The sequence below is a fragment of the Notothenia rossii genome, assembly GCF_949606895.1.
Source record: "Notothenia rossii genome assembly, chromosome: 5".
In the NCBI taxonomy this organism is placed as follows: domain Eukaryota; kingdom Metazoa; phylum Chordata; class Actinopteri; order Perciformes; family Nototheniidae; genus Notothenia; species Notothenia rossii.
This window is the reverse complement of record NC_136903.1, coordinates 81424619-81446288: the sequence shown is the minus strand read 5'-3', so window position 1 is coordinate 81446288 and position 21670 is coordinate 81424619. Positions and strand designations below refer to the sequence as shown.

At 43.8% G+C, this 21670-nt stretch overlaps 2 protein-coding genes across 6 annotated transcripts; one reads left to right on the top strand and one right to left on the bottom strand.

Annotated features, from left to right (window-relative positions):
• Window positions 1–737: 737 nt before the first annotated feature.
• On the top strand, window positions 738–16726 carry ubap2a (ubiquitin associated protein 2a). Of its 5 annotated transcripts, none has more exons than XM_079681002.1 (27): window positions 738–892; window positions 2696–2833; window positions 3184–3261; window positions 3693–3803; window positions 5971–6133; window positions 6254–6340; window positions 6426–6498; window positions 7275–7327; window positions 7719–7777; window positions 7875–7945; window positions 8239–8434; window positions 8545–8815; window positions 9009–9310; window positions 10102–10325; window positions 10656–10923; window positions 11175–11214; window positions 11363–11534; window positions 11826–11871; window positions 12009–12309; window positions 12471–12562; window positions 12759–12809; window positions 13636–13729; window positions 13819–14232; window positions 14375–14479; window positions 15483–15550; window positions 15655–15846; window positions 15935–16726. In XM_079681002.1, the coding sequence occupies exons 2-27, from the start codon at window positions 2738–2740 to the stop codon at window positions 16028–16030; spliced, it is 3723 nt and encodes a 1240-aa protein (XP_079537128.1). In that variant the 5' UTR covers window positions 738–892; window positions 2696–2737; the 3' UTR covers window positions 16031–16726. The 5 variants fall into 5 exon arrangements, with proteins under 5 accessions (XP_079537128.1, XP_079537126.1, XP_079537127.1 ...); XM_079681000.1 differs by having other exon boundaries at window positions 7275–7372; XM_079681001.1 differs by having other exon boundaries at window positions 6426–6513.
• Window positions 16727–18560: 1834 nt separating this feature from the next.
• Window positions 18561–21606, bottom strand: nop56 (NOP56 ribonucleoprotein homolog; the record flags this gene model as incomplete). Its single annotated transcript, XM_079680177.1, is given in 10 exon segments — window positions 18561–19033; window positions 19277–19390; window positions 19620–19741; window positions 19926–20031; window positions 20033–20051; window positions 20053–20073; window positions 20649–20749; window positions 20941–20948; window positions 20951–21094; window positions 21405–21606. Coding segments are annotated over 10 exon segments (1101 nt in total), but the record flags the coding sequence as incomplete, so codon positions are not given.
• Between the last annotated feature and the right edge of the window lie 64 nt (window positions 21607–21670).

Below are 21670 nucleotides of genomic sequence, written 5' to 3'. Positions count from 1 at the left end.
TTTTTTATGTTTGACGTTATTTATTCAATGGAGAGATTTCCTCGAATTGAACGGATCACTGCTGATTTAGATTCAATGGAAGTTTTCAAAGGTCTCTTTGGTAGGCCAGTCTGCATTGTGATCGAATATTCGATTAATTGTCTAGCGGTGTGCGTATATTTAGACATACATATACAAACCGTATGTCTAGTTCGAACGAGGTGTGTCTTTCCAGTGGTAGAATATAACTAAGTACATTTACTCAAGTACTGTACTTATAAAATACATTGTGGTACATGTACTTCAGTATTTTCACATTATACTACTTTATACTTTTACGCGACCACAATCTGTGGGCACATGTGCTCTTTTTTTACTCCACAGCAGTAATTTTGCACATATAGTTACGTTAAATATTTGGATTATTAATAAAAAATATAAATGGACTAATACATTTTTGGGCTTGTTTATTTCTCCAGCTACCCAGTAGTGTACAAAGAAGTAATCAAAATAAACCCTATATTTACCCGGCTCAACATTGAAGTGATGAACACATTAATGCACCAATAATTATAATACAACAATTTAAAAATAACAGGTGCTTGAGGAAGCCATTCTGCATAGCAAATACTTCTACTTTTGGTATTTAAAGTATATTTAGAAGCCAATACTTGACTTAAGTGCAATTTTGAATGCAGGTCTACTAATACTTGTAACTGAGTATTTTTACACTGTAGTATGGCCACATTAATGTAAGTAAATATTCGGAGTACTTCTTCCACCTCTGTGTTTCATGGGGAAGGTCGTTAGGAATTTAGTTGTGACCCAAGAGGAGAGGGGAGCATCACCACCACGGCAGGGCACATCACGTGACCACCTTGTCTGCTGCTGGCCGAGTGAAGCGTGTTAGCAGGTAATAAAAACACAATTTTTCTAATGTTTTACTAAGTTCACTTTCTGTATCACAACGCGTTTAAAATGCGTATTTAAACGCCTACTCGCTGAAATAGTTGTTCGCTGGCTTCGTTGTTTATCCGGCGCGGGGTTGTTAAGGATGCAATTTTTCTGTTGTCTTGTTTCCCGGCGAGCAATGTCGGGATGGGATTGTGCCCCGCTGAGAGGCCTTTTTTCTTCAGATTTAACACCGATATGTTGTTAGACGTCAAGCCTGTTGTTTATTTGTTCGATGACGAGTCTGATGCAACCGCCAGCATCGTTAGATAACTCTACGGATCTATAAATACGGATAAGACACGAGCACGCCAGTTAGACGGCCGTTGGCTATCAACTTGGAGCAGATTTAGGTAGCACCGTTAGCTAGCTTCATCCCCGCTGCTCAGTATCGATGCTATGGTGTCAGCATTAGCACGTTAAAGCTAACACGAGTCTGTGCTAGCGAGGACAAAGGGACCACAATACCAACATCTCAAAATCGGTCAGTGTTGAGTTAAAAAAAAGGATGCTACGAGAACATGCTTTTATTTTTGCAACATATACACGGAACGTCAACCGTTACAGAGTAATATGTAGAGTCAAGTAATAAGTAACATGATAGCAACATGCTAACGTTAGCATCGGTTCATAACAACGCTCCGCTTGGTTAATTACTAAAAAAAACGGTAGCTAGTCAATTATTTGTAAGATGTTACCAGGTAGATGTTTATATATGTTGACACGTTATATTTTACATAACTGGTATTTATTTGTCACTGTACACGTAAATGTAATGAACAAGATATGCGTTACTCTGTCATGGTTTGTTGTTGTTTATCTTTTAAGAATGTCGAGACTCATACTTGTAATGATGTGTTATTATTGTATTATTTGAGTACAAAATACTGCTACTGCCGTAGGTATTTCAATATTAAAAAGAGGTTTAGATTTTTCACTGAAATCACATTTTATGCCAGTTCGTCCTTTTGCACAAGCTTTGTTCAGAGCAGCAGCCAATGGCAGCAGTGCATTTGGCAACGTCACTCAGACACTGTAAACTGGATTGCTATTGTTCTCACACATAAAACAAATGGGTCACTGGGGATATATGTAGGTATTATTCTAGTACCCACCTTAGTCAAAGCTTGCAACTCCAAAAGTACAACATGTTGTTCTTTTGTTATTTTACGGAATTTAGCAATTCCCTTTTCCATATAGATGCAGGTGGATAAAGCCCTGTGTGTGCAAAGGGTTTTAAGAAGTGTTTAATATTTGCTACTGAAATTATTAGTTCTTACTAGTCTATAAGGCATCACAGCCAATTTGCATCAAGTTACAACTTATGCAGGAGAGGATTAAATATTCTACTGCGGTTTGTGTGTGTGTATGTGTGTTTTATAATCTGAGGCTGTAAACTATGTAGCGTGTAAAGGGGCTTTGAGGTCAGGGTGTGTGGTGTTTGTTCTGCTTCACACCCTTTGGTCTGTGATTTTTGTAAGAGGACACTAGGTCGCTTCTCCTCCTTGACCCAGATTCTCAGCAAAGCTGGTGTGGCCCACTGCTCTTACAGCCTTCATAAGCAGTATTCATGATTGTGCAATACAGCTTTGCTATGCTCACAACACATATTTTTGGTATTAAGCACTTCGTTCTTTCTATGCACTCGTACATGGGAAAGTATCAAGGCTCTGCTCTAACATCATTGTAAATGAAATGCTTGTGTTTGCAGAACTGTTGGTTGATTTCACTCATCCTTCCACACTTCTTGTTTCCTTTTTTGCAGATTTTTCTATTTTGTACATACAGAGTTTTGTATATACTGTATATGATGAGCTCGCTGGGCGGCGAAAAGGCCCGGGGCCCTCGGGAAAAAGCGCTGCCTGCTGCTACTCAAACATCACAACCACAAAAACAGATACAGGTGGGCCACCGCAACCACATAAACGTGAAGAAACTGAGTGAAAGCACACTGCCTTAAGCCACAGAGATTTTGAAACAATACACCAGTGTGCAGTGCACACGATTACTCTTGCCAACAAAACCAGAGTGCACACATTGTGCAAGGAGACCTCCTTTATCACTATTGAAAAGGATCTACATTAGATTTTAATAGGGACAATCGTAGGCCCTTGCTTAGTAACAATATAGTCAAATACATACCTCTCTATCTGTGTTAAATATAATAAATGTTTGGCTGTTAAGTAAGATTTTATGGCTGACAAGGAGTGAAGATATTTCGTTCTTACATTTGTTTCTCCTGTGAACCAAAAGGCTACAGCTGAGCAGATCCGGCTCGCACAGGTGATCTATGACAAGAATGATGCTGACTTTGAAGGCAAAGTTAACCAGGTGAGGAACACTACTGGTGCTGTGTTCACACCAAACAAACCATCATGTGTTTATTCATTTTACATTTTCTGTGGCTGAAATGAGTTTACTGCAGTGGTTTGAACCCATATACACCTTCATTTAGTTGCAATGAATGGATCAAGAGAATGCTGAACTAACTACATCCTGTTGCTGGTTTGTAAAAATTCTGAATTCATGCTTAGTCAGGTCTGTCCCAAGCTGACACCACATTTTGTTTTCTGAATGGAGTTCACATCCATCAGTCTTTACTCACGTTGTAGCTGTCAACTAATATGGCATCAATATTATTTTTACACAATGAGAAGATATCTACATGCTATTATATATTTATATATATATATATACTTTAAAATCACTTAAAACAACAACGCATAATTTCCAATACAAAGTGTATTTGTTGCTTTCCCCAGCTGATGGAGGTGACTGGGAGGAACCAGGATGAGTGCATGGTAGCGCTCCACGACTGCAACGAGGATGTGAGCAGAGCCATCAACTTTCTCCTGGAGAGCACCTCAGACATGGTAACCACACCATGTTTTATGTATTCCCTTTGTTACACTTCTCATTAGGGCTGCAACAAAAGACTCATTTGATAATCAATTAGTCTATCGATTAATGAAACGTTTAATCGACTATTCTGACTATTATGCCTTGCACAATTTCTCAAACGCTCTTATTTAGCCATCCAGTTTTAGATGTAGCTTGAGGTTGTCGAAGGCATGTGGAAACTATCAATGAAGACAATAAAGATGAATACTTGATTTAAAAATACATATATTATTAAATTAACTTAACAAATTGTGAATCAAAAGAAACAACAATGTTTTAACAAATCGTATTAAATCATGTGAACTGTAAACAGAATAGCTGAAACTTTAACAAACTAAATAACTCAGTTACCTCTAATCATTAACCCATGTTTGTATCATTGAGTTAACTCCGTGTGTTGCTGCTAGCATACATAACACCTGACGTGGAAACGTTACTCGTGGATGGGGGGGCTACAGAGCTACTAGAAAGACAGTCGTACCCGGTGCATTCCTCCGTCTGAATGTGGTGCACTTTTGCTAAATGTTTAGACAAATTGCTCGTGTTACCGCCCTGACATGCTAAACTCTTATTGCACTTTAGGCAACGAGCATTGTCTACATCAAGACATTTAACCACACCTTGGAGCGCTTAGTTCTCTCTGCCATCCCCGCGGTGTGTGTGTGTTGCTGCTGCATGTAGCAGCTGTGTGTGTGTGTGTAAACTGCCCCGCCCCCTCGCACACAGACGGAGGAGAGAGATCTCTCGTCTGGATTGGAAAGATCATTGGAATACATCATACGTTTTTATTTGCATTTTTTTGCATTTCCTTTGTCTTTTTGCATATTAGAAACCAGTTGGCGACACTAAGACTGCGATATAATGTTTATGTAGCAATAATACATATGACATATTTTTGTAATGTCTCCTGTACCGATAACAAGACCGATAACGTTGGAGCTTAACGGCAACCAATTTGGTCATCGATTTTAATCGATTAACTCGATTAGTTGTTGCACCCCTACTTCTCATACTAGCCTGTGTTTTTTTCAACAATATTTATTTGCAATTTCAGATAGTGTGAATAGATTTATTTTGCTTGGTAGACAGAATATGCAACGGCCCAAAACGGTAATGGATTTGACTGAAATTGGTATTTTAAATTAGAAAGATGGATGATGAGCACATGGACTGTGAACATAAGTGAGAAAAATCATTCATGCTCTACATTTGTAATCATACTCGAGCTGCCACAAATCAACCAGACCTTCTTTTAACATGTTAGAGTAAGAGAAGCACAGGTGTAATAAATAACCTTAATTATGGCTGAATTCCATTCATCTCAAATGGTTTAATAAGACTGGCATTGTGTGCTGGCGCGGCTTAAGCACCGTACTGTTAGCCTTTGAATAATCACTAAGTAGCTCTGTTGCTCGCATCACTTTTTTGTCTAAGACGGTTGGCCTTTTGAAATGAAGGTGAACAAACTAAAGGACAGCTCTCAGACCGAGGACACGTTTCCAAGGGGAACGTTTAAAGGGGAAAAAACACTTGTGTTGTTCTGCCAAGTACGAGTGAGTGTCCCAACATTTGTGATGCATACCAGCCGGCACAGATGGCGACTAGAGGCTGAAGGGCAGCCGGCCAGACAGCTGCCCTGCTTGTTGTTCAGATTTTTGAGGAACTCCAAAAATAGCAAATAACTGTTGTTATACTATGCAACCCTCTGATAACAACTTCTTCTACTGAACTCGTCAAGATCATGACCAGCGCAAACAAAGGAGTGGCCTAATAATACATGAGTCAAACATTCACTGTAGTTGCTAAAAGAGTTATAATTAGTGTTTTGATTTTGAATATCTACAGCTCACAGGTCCCAATCAGATTCTTTTTTTCTTCCTGCATGCAGAACAGAACCCTTCAGACAAGTTGGTCGAAAATGTCCGGCATCATAGCTTTTCTGTAACTGTTTCCAGGAATGTTTTTGTAGCGTCTGGTAGCGTTGCTTTATCCTCTCGGTCAGAATACACACAGGCTAAACCAACCACAGAATGCAAGAAGCATCTCTGAAATGTGACTAATGGAGACAAAGATGCCATTTTTGTTTTAATTTAAAAAGTGCATAGTTGACTTACTGATGTATACTGCCCATGTTTTTAGACCTCTTGGGAGACGGTAGGGAAGAAGAAACCGCTGGTGAAGGAGGGTCCATCAGACAGCAAGGAGAACAAGGAAAACAGGGAGAAGAAAGGAGAGAGGGAGGCGAGCAAGGGCCGTGGGGCTGCCAACCGTAAGGGCAGGGGGGCCAGCCGCAGCCGACCGGGTACGGAGGATAAACTCTACATTTATTTCATTCTGACTTTCCTGTCTCCTTCTTTACAGTATCATGACTGCAAATCCCTTTTTCTCATTTGATGTGCACTTGTGTTTTGAACGCATACAGTGCGTCCAGAGGAGAATGGGGTGATTGAAGTGATGCCCGTGGACAGAGGTGCAGATCGAGGTCGCAGGGCCAGAGGTGCGGGACGGGGTGAGCAGTGAGCACTTGAAAACGCTTTGTTAGTGCCCCCAGCGCTGTAGTGGACGCTGTTGACCTTTTTGTGAATGTTACGCAGGATCTGCAGGATCTGGAGGTCGAGGCCGAGGCAGAGGACCACCAGGGACCCGGTTCTCGGCCCAAGGCATGGGGTATGGTGACAACAAGCACGTACATGGGTTTTGTAATAGAGCATGGACAATATCAAAATGGCAGTTAGCTAAATATTTGATGAATGCAAAATATGTGAAAATATAAAATCACTCTGAATGAAGTATTGTGGTGCTGCAGATAAGTACCGGCCTACTAATGGTATTCTACAGACTTAATACAAATCCTTGTTTGGTACAGATCCCCATCAAATATATATTTTTAATAGGGGTGTAACGGTACACTTACCCGTACCGAAATTATTCTGTACGGGCCCTTCGGTTCGGTACACATGTGTACCGAAGTGTACCGAACTAATATAACGTTAAACGTAAAAAATTGAGAACGTCAACAAATTTTAATGATTATGTGAGTATGTTTCAAAATTGGTCATTCCCTCTGATATCATGAATCATATTGCAATTACAAAGCAGTGAAACAGATTTGCAATCTGTTTTCTTTTTACAAATCATGCAACCTTTCTAACATACTTTTAGGTGTACTTTTATTACTAGTGTTTTTCAGGCCAGTAAATGTAACGTATTCTTGAGTTTGAACCTTAATGATTGTGAGTCTTAAGTCTCATTAACATCTGAAAAACATAATGATAAACGCATCTCCCCTCTCCCTTTCCACAACACCCAAAACCCAACAAACAGGAACCGATAGCTCCTTCAGAAAGTGTTTATAAGAAACATAACTGAATCAGTCCACCTCTTCCTTCCTCTTCAGTTTATTTCTGTGTAACTAAATATACCGCTCCTTCCCTCTTCCCCAGGACCTTCAACCCAGCGGACTACACCTCAGAGTCCGGATCAGGGGGTGCACAGGGTGAGATGTGGGACACAGCGGGCGCCAACAGCACAGATGGCACAGGTGTGCTTTTTAGAACTGATATGCTCTCCAGCTGTCATTTAGGCTTGCCACGGTAGTCTAGTTGCTACCAACGATCTTGCAATGACATTACTACCTGGTGTTGTTTTGCTTCTTTTTATATTTGAATGAAAATATTCCATGCAGGTCATTTTTGTTTATCAGTGCTTGTGTTCAACAAATAAATAAATAAAAACCTCACTACTCGGCCTCTCTGCTCCGTGCAGAGGCGGGGTTGCCTCACATGGTAGCTAGACTCAAATGTATTTTAGAAAAATGTTCACATGGCGTTAACCTGTTTATCCCGCCTGTATTTGAATTCTGTGACTCATCATCTGTTTCTCTCTAGTTACCTGGAGACATACCTTGGAGGACTGGGCGTCTGAGGACTGGAGTGAGGATGTCAGTGTGAGTTGAGACTGTTGCAGCAGAAGTCTGTAGATCACAGTAACAATGTTGTGGTGATTGTTTCTAAACAATGTCTCCTTTGTTTTTGTTTGTTTAGCTATCGGAGACCAAAGTGTTCACCGCCTCATGTGCACCTGCTGCTGAGAACCACATCACACCTGGGCAAAGGTAGCTAAAACCAGCTCAATTATAGCATTATAAATTGGCCCTGATGTTTCATTGTCGTGCAACTTCAGAATAATTACAGACTATTATTTGCTACGAATTGCTAAGTAGTTATTTTATACTAATCTAAAGCTATGTTAGCAATGAAGGAATACCTATACTTGACAAACTATAGAGGTGTATTGCCATTGATAAATCATTGCCATTTAGAATGTACTTGTATCTATTAATAATCCATTACATTGGCAACTGTTGACTCCCGCAAGCCCTTTCTAACTGTCTGTACTGTACTACAGTCTGGACCTCGCCTCTCTGCTGCAGAAGCCTGTGGGCGGAGGAAGAGAACCACCTTCGTCCTCTTCCTCTCAGAGTCTGGTCTTCACCAACTCCCACCACCACCACCACCACCACCAGCCTCCGCAACAACAGCAGCAACAGCCCCCCCCCGGCCGCAGCACCACCAGCAGCACAAGCTACGCTCATGCTGCTCTGGTAATAAAAATATTTCTTTTGATTTGACACATTCCTTCCATCTGTCCCATGTAAATGAACCCATACACACAAAGACTGATGCTTACGCCCTCTCCTCCCATGTGTGCCAGTCGTCAGTTCTGGGAGCTGGTTTTGGGGACCTGGGCCAGGCCAAGAGGCCTCCGCCCAGCGCTGGAGCTCAGATACTGGAACAGCTGAAGGGTCCTGGCCTGGGTCCGCTGCCCTCGGCCCAGGCGGCGCCTCCTTCCAGCACCCAAGGGAGCAACCCCTCCATGGGCCGACTGCCAGGCCTGGGAGCACCTGTACCTCCTCCCTCCTCATCCAGCTGGGACATCAAGGCATCAGAATCCAACTCCACCTCACTGTCCTCACAGTTCAGCCGTGAGTCTGGCCATCATGCTGCATTTTATGTTTCAACATTATTAGTTTGAGTCTTAATTTAGCAAGGACCATGCATGATACATCTCAATAAGAGAAGAGATGATGTTTGTCAGTTAGAAGCATATTCCAGTATATGAACAAAGGCACGTGTAGTGTTTGTAAACCCTGTCCTACGTCTGTTGTGTGTCTGCAGGTGAGTTTGGCCTGCAGCCCGAGCCCTCTCTTGTGCTGAGTCATCTGGTCCAGAGGCATGCGGGCCCTTCCCTGCCTCTGGCCCGTCAGCCCAGTCCTCCATCGCAACACCAAGCGCCCCCTGCTTCCACCTCGCCCGCCCCCCACCTCACCGGCCCCCTGGCACAGGCAGGCCAGGCGATGGCTGCTGGTGCTAAACCTCATGCCCCCGGCGCAGGGCTGGACCCTCAGGGCGGCAACACGCCACAGCAGCAACGGGCGCAGCTCAAAGTCCAGAAACGAAGGATACCTCCATCATCAAAGGTACTGCAAGGGGCTGAAGGTGTTGGACAGAGAGTTGGGATATCTCTTAAATTCAGCTCCAGTAGTTATGACTACAAGATATTACGAATAGATGCTACATTTCACTTTTAGGGTCATGAAATGAGTATGTAATGACGTTGATGACAACAGTATTCCTCCATCCTACCACCAACATGTTGGGGTTCTAGATTGAGCAAGTCAGAGTATAAACAGTTATCAATGATAATTCATATTGAATATATTCATAAACTCATTCATAGGTTGGTAACTGGAACTACAGTTAAGTTGTTGCATTAAAATGTCTAACAGAAGGAACTACTAATCATCAAAATAATTCTTAATTGTTTTATTTATTACAAATATTGTAATAAGTACCGTAATTTTCGGACTATAAGCCGCGCCTTTTTCCCTATTTTTCGACGCTGCGGTTTATATAACGGTGCGGCTAATCTATGGATTTTTACAGCTAACGGTCAACACCTTTAACTCTATGGGCTCTATGGCCGGTCTGCGGACCCCCACCTTTAAGCGGCGGGTTCCAGCAGGAAAAGCTGGAGGCCGGAAAAGATTGAGACAGGTAGCGCGCAAAAGTAAAAGTGGAACCGAGAGTGGTATGCCGCTGCTGCGGCTTATATTCAGGTGCGGCTTATAGTCCGAAAATTACGGTACTACTTAATTTACATCAAATCACATATCAGAGGTACAACCTCCTAAATGGTAATATAAAATAGATAGTTTGGTACAAACCTAAAACCCTAACCCTGACTGTTCCCCCCCCCCCCCCCCGGCAGATTCCCGCCACAGCGGTAGAGATGCCGGGCTCGGCTGAAGTCCCGGGTCTGAATCTCCAGTTCGGAGCGCTGGACTTCGGCTCGGAGTCGGCAATGCCCGAGTTCGGAAATGTCGAAAATTGTGTGAACCAATCCAGGGAGTCCACCCCGGCCCCCGCCCCAACTCTTCCTGCACCAGGACCAGGCATCCAGAGCCAGACCAGCCTGTACTCCAAACCGCTCAGGTACTGTCGGTGCTGACCCGGGACGTACCAATACCAGAAATGTAGAAGTCAAAACCAATAAAAGTCAACAATTGCGGTAAAAAACTAAAACTAAACAAAGTTGATTACTAACTTTTTGTTATAAGGTCAAAGATTGCATCGATTACATTTGAACACATCGTAGTAAAGTTAAGATGTAGCTTGGCACCAAAGTACCGGTTCTAGTTAAATCCTTACTGCTGATTGATTAGTTTCCTCTCAAGTGAATGATATTACAGAAACGATATGGTTTGTGAATAAAGTCAAACTTTTTATCTGACGAGTTGTTCTCCTCTCACTGCTGTCCCGCAGTGAGTCGCTGGGCAGCCCCCTCTCCGTCGCCCTGCCTCTGCCCCTCTCCTCAGCAGAGCCGGTGTACCACTCCTCAGTGCAGCTGCCCAACCTCACTCCCTCCTCATTAGGGAGCGGCATTCCCTCCTCTTCGACAGTCTCCTCCGCCTCCTCCTCCATACCCAGCTCCTCCCACTACTCCTCAGTGGGGGGAGGTTACGATGGGACCATGTCCCCTCACTCACGACTGGCCTTTTCCCAGAGCAAAGAGGCCACGGGGCCAGTCATGGTGAGTAGAATTAGCCAAAAAAGATTACTTGAGCATACGGAAATGTGCCCATAGACACTTAAAGTTATAGTTTGGATGTTTTGAGTGAAACAAAAGTAAACTGACTGTCATCTGCTGTGGCTAATGGACTGACTATTAATAAAAATATGATAACTAATAACATGAATTTTGTTTGTGATCAGCTCGTATGTCATTTAAGTGTTACATGTATATGTTATTGATCTATCAAGCTCTGTTTTTCTTTTCACCAGAATGGTCTGAACGGTGTGAGGACCTCTGCTGCTCTCGACAGTAAGTTCCTCTCTACTCTTTTCATTTGTTTAATTTATACGTTCTCTTGTAACGTCTTTTTTGGGTTGTGGCATTATGACTAAATAAATCCCTTCCTTCCTCCTCCTCCTCCTCCTCCTCCTCCTCCTCCTCCTCCTCCTCCTCTCAGCTTCATCAGCATCCTCCACTCCGAAGCCAGAGTCGCCGTCTCTGAACATCTGCACCAACGGACCCTCGGCACCTTCCTCCCACCTCCCCTCCTCCATGCCTCCACACAGCTCCACGCTCTCCAGCCTGGCCCAGGACATGCCCTCTGCCAGCCATCTCAACTCACACAACAGGTTAGAAAACACAGTGTTGCAGAGTTGCGGTTTACAAACTAAAATGTTGTATGCAAAAAACTTGCCTACTGTTCCTGCATTTAGAATGCGACACAAATCTGGCCATAAGTCAAAAGCTTTCCCAGCTTTTTCTGCTTGACTTTGACTTCTTTACCATTTATTACCAGTTATTAAATTACAGTTCTCAAGCTAATAAATAACCATTTTGTTTCTTTGTTAGTGAGATGCAGCTTTGCAAATGTTTTGTCAGTGCAACCAATCATCCGTTTCCTTTCTGCCGTCACTCTACAGCCATGTCAGCAGTCATTCCTCAGCTATGGGCCCCAGCGCTCTAACTGTAAGTACCAGTCTCATCAAACACAATGTAAAGTTTCCTGTGTTATCTTTAACCCTGTATACAAAACAGCTGGTTCAGCAAACCCAACATTGTGTCTATGCATCACCAACTCAAATGGACTTATTTCTCGTCCTCAGTACACCTGTGTTGACAACAGCGGTGTGAGCTCTCTGGCTCCTTCCACGGGGTCGTACTCGCAGCCCTCGTCGCTCCACTCCTCCCACAACAGCAGCATCAGTAGCAGCAGCATCAGCCACCTGGTGAACATGCCCAACATGGGCGGCAGCATGGGCAGCTCTGTGGGCGGCATCATCAGCGCCAGCGGACTCCACTCTGCCGCCATGGCCGCCGCCAGCTCGGCGCTCGGACTCGGCTCCAATGGAGCTAATGCCACGTCCAATCTCAACGCACAGAGGAACAACCCCCTGCTTTCCTCTGGTACACACACGCGCACGCACACGCACACGCACACGCACACGCACACACACACAAGGGGAATGTGTGATCTCTGTCACATTGTGATTGGCCCAATTCATGTATTTGTGGTTCTTCACGTGATAGTTTAAAAAGTGATGGTTGTTGTGTCAATGTGTTCACAGGTAAAGCTCCCCCTAACTTGTCACAGGGAGTTCCCCCTCTACTGCCCAACCAGTATATCATGGGCCCCGGGGGGCTGCTGCCAGCATACCCAGTGAGTACCCCTCAGGATTTAGAGTCACTGAAGTGTATTATTTTTTTTATATCAATGAACCTTTGTTTTGGTAAAGAGTATTCTGTGGCTGTATTAGGGCTGTACTGAATAGTTTGAAGCTTCAAATGTTTATTCATAAACTCAACATTTGATTCTCTTCTTAAAAAGAAAAAAACTAACTACCTGTGTTTCACAGCAGATCTATGGTTACGAAGACCTCCATATGCTCCAGTCCAGACTGCCAATGGTGAGCCTCATCGTCACACTCTGTAGTACTCACTGTTTTTGTATCTACTGTAATTTTCGGACTATAAGCCGCGCCTTTTTCCCCATTTTTCGACGCTGCTGCTTATATAACGGTGCGGCTAATCTATGGATTTGTACAGCTAACGGCCACCTCCTAAATCTATGGATTTTACAGGTTACAGTCCACCACCTTTAACTCTATGGGCTCTATGGCCGGTCCGCGCCCCCCACCTTTAAGCGGCGGGCTCCAGCAGGAAAAGCTGGAGGCCGGAAAAGAGTGAGACAGGTAGCGTGCAAAAGTAAAAGTGGAACCGAGAGTGGTACGAGAGACAGAACGAGAGCAAGACAGACAGACATTACGAGAGCGAGACAGTTTGTCCCCGTACCACTGGTTGAAAACCACTGCTGTAGATCACTGCCGGTACGTGCGCTGGGAGCGCACCGTTTAAGTTTGAAAGTTGAAAAGTGTGTGTGTCTGAAACGCTATGTGATACAGTACAGTTTACACAGCACAGCACATGTTCTGTAGCTACTATTGCACTAAATGCTAACACTTGAATACGTTATGCAAATATGCAACTTGTTTGTGGAAATGTTAATAAATGGGAGCTTCCTCAAACAGCCATCTCTTTCCCGACAATCCCCTCTGTGCACGAACCCTTACATATGGTAATTAAACATTAAAACACCTGCGGCTTATAGTCCAGTGCGGCTTATATATGAACACATCATTCAATTTAGCTGCTGCGGCTTATATTCAGGTGCGCCTTATAGTCCGAACATTACGGTAGTTGTGTGGCTCCTTCTGATCCTCTCCTGTCCTTCAGCCCTCTTTGCAGGATTACTATGGAATCACATTCCCGGGCCCCGCAGCGACTCTCTCTGGCAGAGACGGGGGCCTAGCCAACAACCCCTACTCAGGTAAAACACTGGCCCCCCTTTGCTGGCCTTGTCCAAAATCCTTAAAATCCCTGTGATTGTTCTCGCCTGACATCTCAAATGTGTGTCAGGTGAAGTCACAAAGTTCGGCAGGAATGACTCCACCTCCCCGGCGCCCCCCGCAAGCCTGGCAGCCCAGCAGCCTTCCCAGGGCCAGAGCCAAGGCCAGAACCAGAACCAGGCCCAGCAGCAGCAGCCCCCCCAGGCCCAGCAGCCCCAGGGCCAGCCGCAACACCACAGCAGCCAGCAGGCCTTCCTGCCCCCGGGCTACAGCTACACAGGCCTGCCTTACTACGCGGGGATGCCGGGCGCCGTGGCCAACGCTGCTGCCTTCCAGTACGGCCACATGTTCGTTCCTCCCGGGGGTCCAGCCTCTGCCAAGCAGCACAGCATGGGCCTGGGTCTGGGAAACCCCTCGGCCAGCCCCTTCCAGCAGCAGACGCAGCAGCAGCCCAGCGGCTACGGACAGCACGCCTTCAGCTCAGGTCAGTGAACACCAATCAATGTTCACAACAGGACGTTCATTCAAGGAGCTCCCATAAACACTTTTGTTATTAGTATTGGGGTTTGTCTTGGACAGGAAGTGATGTGTTTTTCTCCAGCGCTGAACTTTGTTTTCCTGTGCAGGGTACGAGGAGCTGACAGCGGGGCCGGCAGGAGTCGACTACAGTAAAGGATACAACTCCTCCTCACAGGCACAAGCCAAATCTGCTGCTTCTGGACCTGGCAAAGGTACGAGAAATACACACGTCTTTTTATCATTAAAAGCTGTTGTTAATATATGTCAGAGCTTGACTACCCTAAATGGCTGGGGACATCTAAATAGTGTTCATTTCGTTGACTAGACAAAACTGTAGTTTACTAAATAAAAACGTTGCCAAAATCTCTCTTTACTTTCGTTGACGAAAAAGGAGGAGACGAAATACAATCAAAGATAACGTTACATCTGATAGTCAGTTTTTCTCCCAGCGGTTCCATTTCCTGTGCTGCGGCTGGGCAGCAGTTGTGCGTCTGTGCTGCGCGCGGCGGTACATTTTAATTACAGCGGGCCAGCGGAACACTGAACTGTCAGAAAGACTCGGGTCTAACTCATGGTCTAACTAACCTTCTTTAACAGAAAGGAAAATGGCAACAACAGGGCTTAGGGGGCAGTGTTCGCGTTAACCGAATAAATAGTTAGTTGTCTTTGACTAAAATCAGACTAAAATGCTCAGACTTTTAGTCGACTAAAACTAGACTAAATAAAAACAGGATGAAGGTGACTAAAACTAACAAGGACATTTGGCACAGGACTAAGACTAAATCAAAAAATAGCTGACAAAATTAACACTACATCTAAACAAGTTGCTTTACTAAGAAATATATTTTATTTGTAGTATTATTTTCCTTTGTTATGTTTCTGTGCTTATCTTACTTATGGTATACCAATGTTTAGACTGATGATATACATTTTTTGGGAACATTTAGTAGTTAGGGTTGGATTAGTTTAGTTTTGGAGTAATTTCGTTAATGTTTTTTTTTTTTTTTTTTTGTAAATGTTTCCATATATGAACTGAACGAACGCTCTCCGGTTCTAGATGTGTGTAACATGTAATGTAAATATGTTCTGTTTAGTGTCAAAGCCCCTATTCTCAAGCTTTGGATAGCTTATTGTGTCCCATTCCACACGTCTGCATAACGTATTTTTAACTGTTTAAATGAAATTAATAGAAGTGTTGGTGCGTAACTCTCCTAGGCGTCTCCGTTACGTCCAGTAACTCGGGTGTGCCAGACATCAGTGGAAGTGTTTACAATAAGACGCAGGTGAGCCTCTCACAACCCCTGCCCTGTTTCTTGCTGTGTAGTTGTTGTTTATACCAACAGATCATTAAGACCTGATTAATTGATGCCTCATCTTTGTTCTCCAGTCTTTTGATAAGCAGGGATTCCATGCGGGGACCCCTCCTCCCTTCAGCCTGCCATCAGCACTGGGGGGCCCAGGGCCTCTGAACCCTGGAGCAGCTCCTGGAGGCTATGCACCGGCTCCATTCCTCCACATCCTGCCTCACCAGCAACCACACTCACAGCTGCTGCACCACCATCTTGCTCAGGATGGACAGGTAGCCCCCGCCGCAGACACTTTATGGTCGCTCAGGCTTTTACCCGTGAGTTTCTGAGAAGCTAATTTGTATTTCTCCGTGTGTTCAGGGGGTTCCCAACCAGCGGGGCCAGTCCAACAGCCTGCAGCAGAAGAGCCAAGTCAACAAGTCGAGCTACGGCAGCTCCCCCTACTGGGCCAACTGAGACGGCCACATCTACAGTGTGTGTGTGGCGTGATCATGGACACACACACCAACACCACACCTGCGTATCTGACTGATGAGATCATAGAGGGACAAACCATTTTACAACACAAGCTAAAAACACACACTACCACCCACCCTCCCCTTTGCTCTGTATATCCCCTTTTCAAATTTATGGCTGTTGTATGTAAAATATATTTATGTATGTATTTATACAGTATATATGTATTGGTAGGACATAAAATGTGGTATTCTGCATTTGGTTTTTATTTTGAAGGACATTTTATTTCAAAAAAAAAAAAAAAAAACAATGTGGAAAGATGAGAATGCTTAATCATGGAAATGAAGTTGGTGAATATACTTGAACACAAGCATCCTGTGATGTGGATTTTTTTGTATGCATACATGATCTGAGAGTGATGTACATAGATTCTACACATCATTTTCACGGCAAAGGCCTTTTTTTATTTTAGAAGAAAAACTTTTTTGTAACTTTGGTCTCCCGCATCTGTGAATCCTTATATTGAGGGTGACTTGAGTTGATAGCTTGACTTTTCTTTCTGCCCCGTTTCCCTCCCATCTCTCTCATTCCTCAACTCTTACTAGTTGGCTGGTTTTCACCTGCCCGGCCTTGGATTTGATGTCATTTTAACATTGGTTTAATCCTTGTTGTCCAAATTAAAAGTTCTGAACAGTTTGTATCGGTCTGGCATCAATATTTACAGAACACAATGTTTTTCTGGATTGAAGCCCACAGGTTGCTTCATACTCACAATGAAACTGAGTTCAGTGCAGAGTAGCAAAGAAAAACCTATTTGATATAAATGATTGAGGGAGACCACTGTGCCAACATGTTCAGGAGTCAGGACACAGGCTGGATGCAAAGTCATCAAATTGTGCAGATAAGATTTTTTTTGATCTGGTCTAGATTTACAATAACACAGGCTGGAAATACACTCGCATGTTCATGTATGAACAGCAGGGCCGTTTCTTCCATTAGTGCCAGACGGACTATGCAGATGCATAGGGCCCCCGCGGCCACTAGGGGGCCCTCAAGCTGAAAGTTCAGGTTCAGCCTCAATACATTTGGGGAGAATTAAAATGATTTTTCTTTATTATAAGCCCCCTCCTGTGTGGTGAAGCATATGCTTACAAATCAAATGTAGGATATAAACACAACTAAACTGCAACGATAGCAAAGCTGTGGCTTGTGTGGTAATAAAGTCCAAATCATCGTTGGGCTGTCACCCAATGAGTGACGTCTGAGGAAGATGAAAAATGTAAATTATACATTGAGAAAATGCTGCATGTCTTGCATTTATTGAAGTAGGAGCGTTATTGTTTACCTTTTTAATATCATTTTTTGTAAGTTTCAATTGCTTGGTTTTTGTGAAATTAGCTGTTTTCCTCTTAAAGTGTAACTGATGCATCTCCACAGATCTTAAAGGCTTCGGGATCCCCCCATTGTAGTTAAACTAAAAACTAGGGCCCAGATAAACCGGACCTATAAGTATATTCAATAATTGAAGAGGTGGCAGACCAAAAGGGCTGCCAGTGTTTCAGGGCCAGGGAGCTGTTTGGATGTGGTGCCTTGCTCCAGAACACCTGCAGATACCAGTCCACACTGTCTGTGGTCCAACTGGGACTCACCCTATGGTTCCCAAGACCATACAGAGCTACTGCTGCTCCAATGGTCAGGCCAACAGTGATGGAAACCATAGTATTTTCAGGAGCTTACATTTTAATTTTATTTACTGGAATAGAAAATGTTACACAGGACTTAAAGCTAGAGTAGGTAATTCACTTCAGAAACACTTATATATTCCATGGAATGCTCTTAACATCCAGATAGCAATGATTACATTAAATGCTTTGACAAGTACAAAAATGTAATCTGTGGAAACCGTGGTGCTGTAAAAAGCACGACCAATTATTTTGGATGGCCTATCTGCCCGTCAGCGTTCCCATCTCGTGCCCTCATTGGTCATGTGCGCGTTGGTGTAAGGAAGGGGCAGATATTTTTTTTTCGGCTGCACGCACTCAACCTGGTTTCTCCATTCCTATCTAACCTACCTTTAATGATCAAAAGTCAAAACAATGACAAATCTAAGACTGCAGTACTTGTGATGTGATCTAGCAAAGATTATTTGCAACTCAATTGTTATAAAACTTTGGAATCAAGACAATTCGACTGAAATGAACACGACTGATTGATTTGAGCCAATTGACAGCCTTTAGAAACAAGCAAGATGTGACAGACTGCAGAAGTGAAAAGGGTAGGAAAGGTTTTTAAGTCACTTGCTAGATGACATACTTTACAAATCCGTGCAATTACTATTTGGCAATTTATATTTAAGCACCGGGGAACTATACACAAGTGGGCTTTGTTAACAGAGGTGCTGGAGGACTTAAAACAGCTCTAAAGACTGCCTTGGTTAAGTTACAACATTATAACCACAGGATTTAAGCCTCAGCAAAGGTTTGATGAAGATGCTAATACAAGTGAGCATTAAGCAAAGCGGGACAGTTCGTTTCTCTTTTGACAAAGTTTAATGATCTCTATTTACAAAAGTACAAATAAATGTAAGCGACATCAAGGCACAGTCATAATCATTTCTTTGCAATCTAACTTGCCAAACGAGCTGGAACATAAAGATGCTTACTAGTGTAGGATCAAGCATAAAATGGATAAAAAATAAGCTGTACAAAAAAAATAAAGATCAGTCTTTGACCACATGTTCTAGTCTGTGGTTTCTTTCTTCTTTCTCTTCTTCTTCTCAGACACTGGTGTTTCAGTCTCTTCTGCAGGCTCTGCTTCAATAGCCTCAGACTTTCGCTTCTTTTTCTTCTTGGAAGGTGTTTCCGTTTCCTCTTCGACCACAGCAACCTCCACGGCCTCAGATTTTCGCTTCTTTTTCTTCCCTGGGGTTTCCTGGGCTCCGTTCTGTGCCCCCACCTCCATCTCCTCGGCCGCTGGCTTTGTGTCTGCGTCGCCATTTTCTGCCTGCAAGACAGTAAAAAGGGTTAACAACTATATTCATGTTTTACTCCAAGCTAGCTCTCAATGTATCCTGCTCTTTGTGGATGCAATGTCTGACTCACTTCAGTGATCGGGTCCATTATTTGGGACCAGCCAATGGTTCGGAGTCATGATAATTTAGCATGTCGTACACTGAGAGAGGACCATGTGAGGGTCAAATCTCAAATCAAAACATGCATGTCCTGAAACTGCATCCAACCTGCTTACCTCAGCTTCACCGTTGGTCTCGCCAGCGTCTTCTTGCATCTTCTTTTCACGCTTCTTGCGTTTCTTTTCCTTCTTCTCAAGTTTCCGCTTGATCTCAGTTGCGACGTCAGTAGCCTAAGACAAGAAAACAAAAACATTAAATGGCTGCAAACTGGCTTGTATTTTTTTCATTGTTTCTATATCCTAATGCTGCGTCAGGCTCATTAATCATTTTGTACCCCCACAGTAGGGTCAGGACAAAGCTTGTCATCATCCACAGCATTAACAGACTCTGAACTTTGTATACATTTGATCTCTGCGTAGCGTGTGTAGCACACCGCTGCGACTGGTTCTCTGAGCTCACCTCTTTCACAGCTTCTTTCATGACATCCAGATTCTTGCGTGGCACATCGCCCGTCTCATAGAAAGACAAGCGTTCTTCCACCTGTCCGCGCAGCTTGTCACCGTACACACTTGTGGGTACCTCTGCAAGCAAAGACATCAAATAAATCAAAAATTGTAAAGATAATTACAGCAGTTGAGCAACTTAGTGGCTTTGCTCAGAATAAAGCTTATCACCACCAACCCGAAGGATGACTACTGTTGACGAAAAATGTAAACATCATTGCAATAATGCCACAGGAAATTCAACAAGGGCCGTGTAGCTCACCAGAGAAACAGTCAATGCGGGAGGCGATGGTGCACTTGTTGGCCAGATATCTGGAGATGCGGCCTTTGTTCTTGGCTGCAGCGCGCCCGATGAACGTCGAGTGGAAGAATCAGGCCGTACTTGGGGTGTTCCCTTTGGTCTTAATGCTCTGTTTGACAATAAAACAAGGTTAAAACCAGACACTGTCAAAACATGAAACCCCTGTGTTTTTCTATGAATTATTTAATATTTGTTTGGAAAATATATTTTCTTTAAACTAGTTTCTGCAGCAAATTTCTAATGGCTTTCCTCAGTTGTTCAGGGTTACATGGAAGTTGTCAGCACAGGAAATCAGTGGATTGACAGATTGATACATCATTACAACCGAGGACACCATAACAGCGGTAAGAAATTACTACGTGCACTTTTTTTACACAAATTGTCAGAGTTGAGTTTCACTACTTATTTGAAAATAAATTGGCTCACGATGTCTAACATTACATGTTATTGTGGAGGTCAGTTTCCGTGATTAGTTAATGTTAGTTCCTGTGTTTTTGTCTAACTAGTGCATCAGATGTTCTACCTCAGTGCTGAGTGGCTGCTCAGACTGTGGGGGTGCATTGGGTGAGAGGGATCACTCTGGAGGAGACCTTAGCCCTCTCCAGTCACCCTGCTCGGTTCCTGCCCCGCCCTGCCATCACTGTAGCCACTTTATTCCCCAGCAGGGAGGGGGTGCCCCAGTACCTGAACAGGGCCTTCTCTGCTCCCAGGATCTGGACGGTGGAGGCTGGGTATTTGGCGAGATTCGTTAGACTGCCGGCATGGGAGATCAGACGAGCTCCAACCTGAAGAAGAAAAGGGCATTAGGGCTCAATGACTAACAGAGCTTTGGTGGGGTTACGTGAGAAACTGATTACTCAGGAGGACCATCAGGACCGGAAGTATCAACACAGAGATTCAGGGATTGACAGATTTGGTAAAAACATCATTGGTCCTCGAGTAATTTGTATACAGTACAAATAAAACTTTAACTCACCACTTCTCGATTAAAGCTGCCAGATTTGGGGCCACTGGGCCATCTTGCTTGCAGCGCAGGTACTCCTGCAGCCCGAGTCGATATTCAGCCAGAGCCACCACGCGAGTGGAGAATCTCTCAATGTTGATCAGATCAATGGGTGAGATGTCCATACCTGAATGAGAGATTAAGAAAAGGTGTTAAGCAGAGGTTTACTACCAGCGCCATTAACCATGTTGTGCAGTAGGTTGAACACAACCAAAGAGATTTCACTGACAAGTCATTGCATTTGTTTGTTTCTCCGACAGGATCCGCAGAGAGGACGGTGTTCCTTCACTACAGGTTTATGAGAGATTCAATTTGCCCCCCTGTGTTAATCACCAAGGACATGTATTAGTCAGGGTGGGCAAATAGGGGGCATGGTGTTTTTAAGTTTAATACATGTGATGTGTACAGATGCCAAATATTAAATGATGTTTGCGTACCCATGGAGGAACGGGATGCTTCCAGGATGGCCTGGGCCTTGGCGCCGTCCATCACCACGGCCTCCATGCTCTCCAGATTCTCCTCTGAAAGCTCCTTCCTGTTACCGATGAGCTGAGCCATGCGGCAGTACATAGAGTTGTCTGGCACAATTCTGACCAGCTCTGGGAAGTGGTATCCATACCATTCACTGAAGACACAAGGAAATGATTGTTAGATGTCAGACGCACAAGAACCAGGTGTAGGAAATCACAGCACAAAGCTATGG

What these genes read in the sequence shown, in the direction of transcription:
- ubap2a (XM_079680999.1), top strand. Translation starts at nt 2,738, where the DNA reads ATGATGAGCTCGCTGGGCGGCGAAAAGGCCCGGGGCCCTCGGGAAAAA. An exon ending in AACCACAAAAACAGATACAG is followed by an intron (nt 2,834 to 3,183) that starts GTGGGCCACCGC and finishes GTGAACCAAAAG; the next exon opens with GCTACAGCTGAGCAGATCCG. An exon ending in CTGTACTCCAAACCGCTCAG is followed by an intron (nt 10,326 to 10,655) that starts GTACTGTCGGTG and finishes GCTGTCCCGCAG; the next exon opens with TGAGTCGCTGGGCAGCCCCC.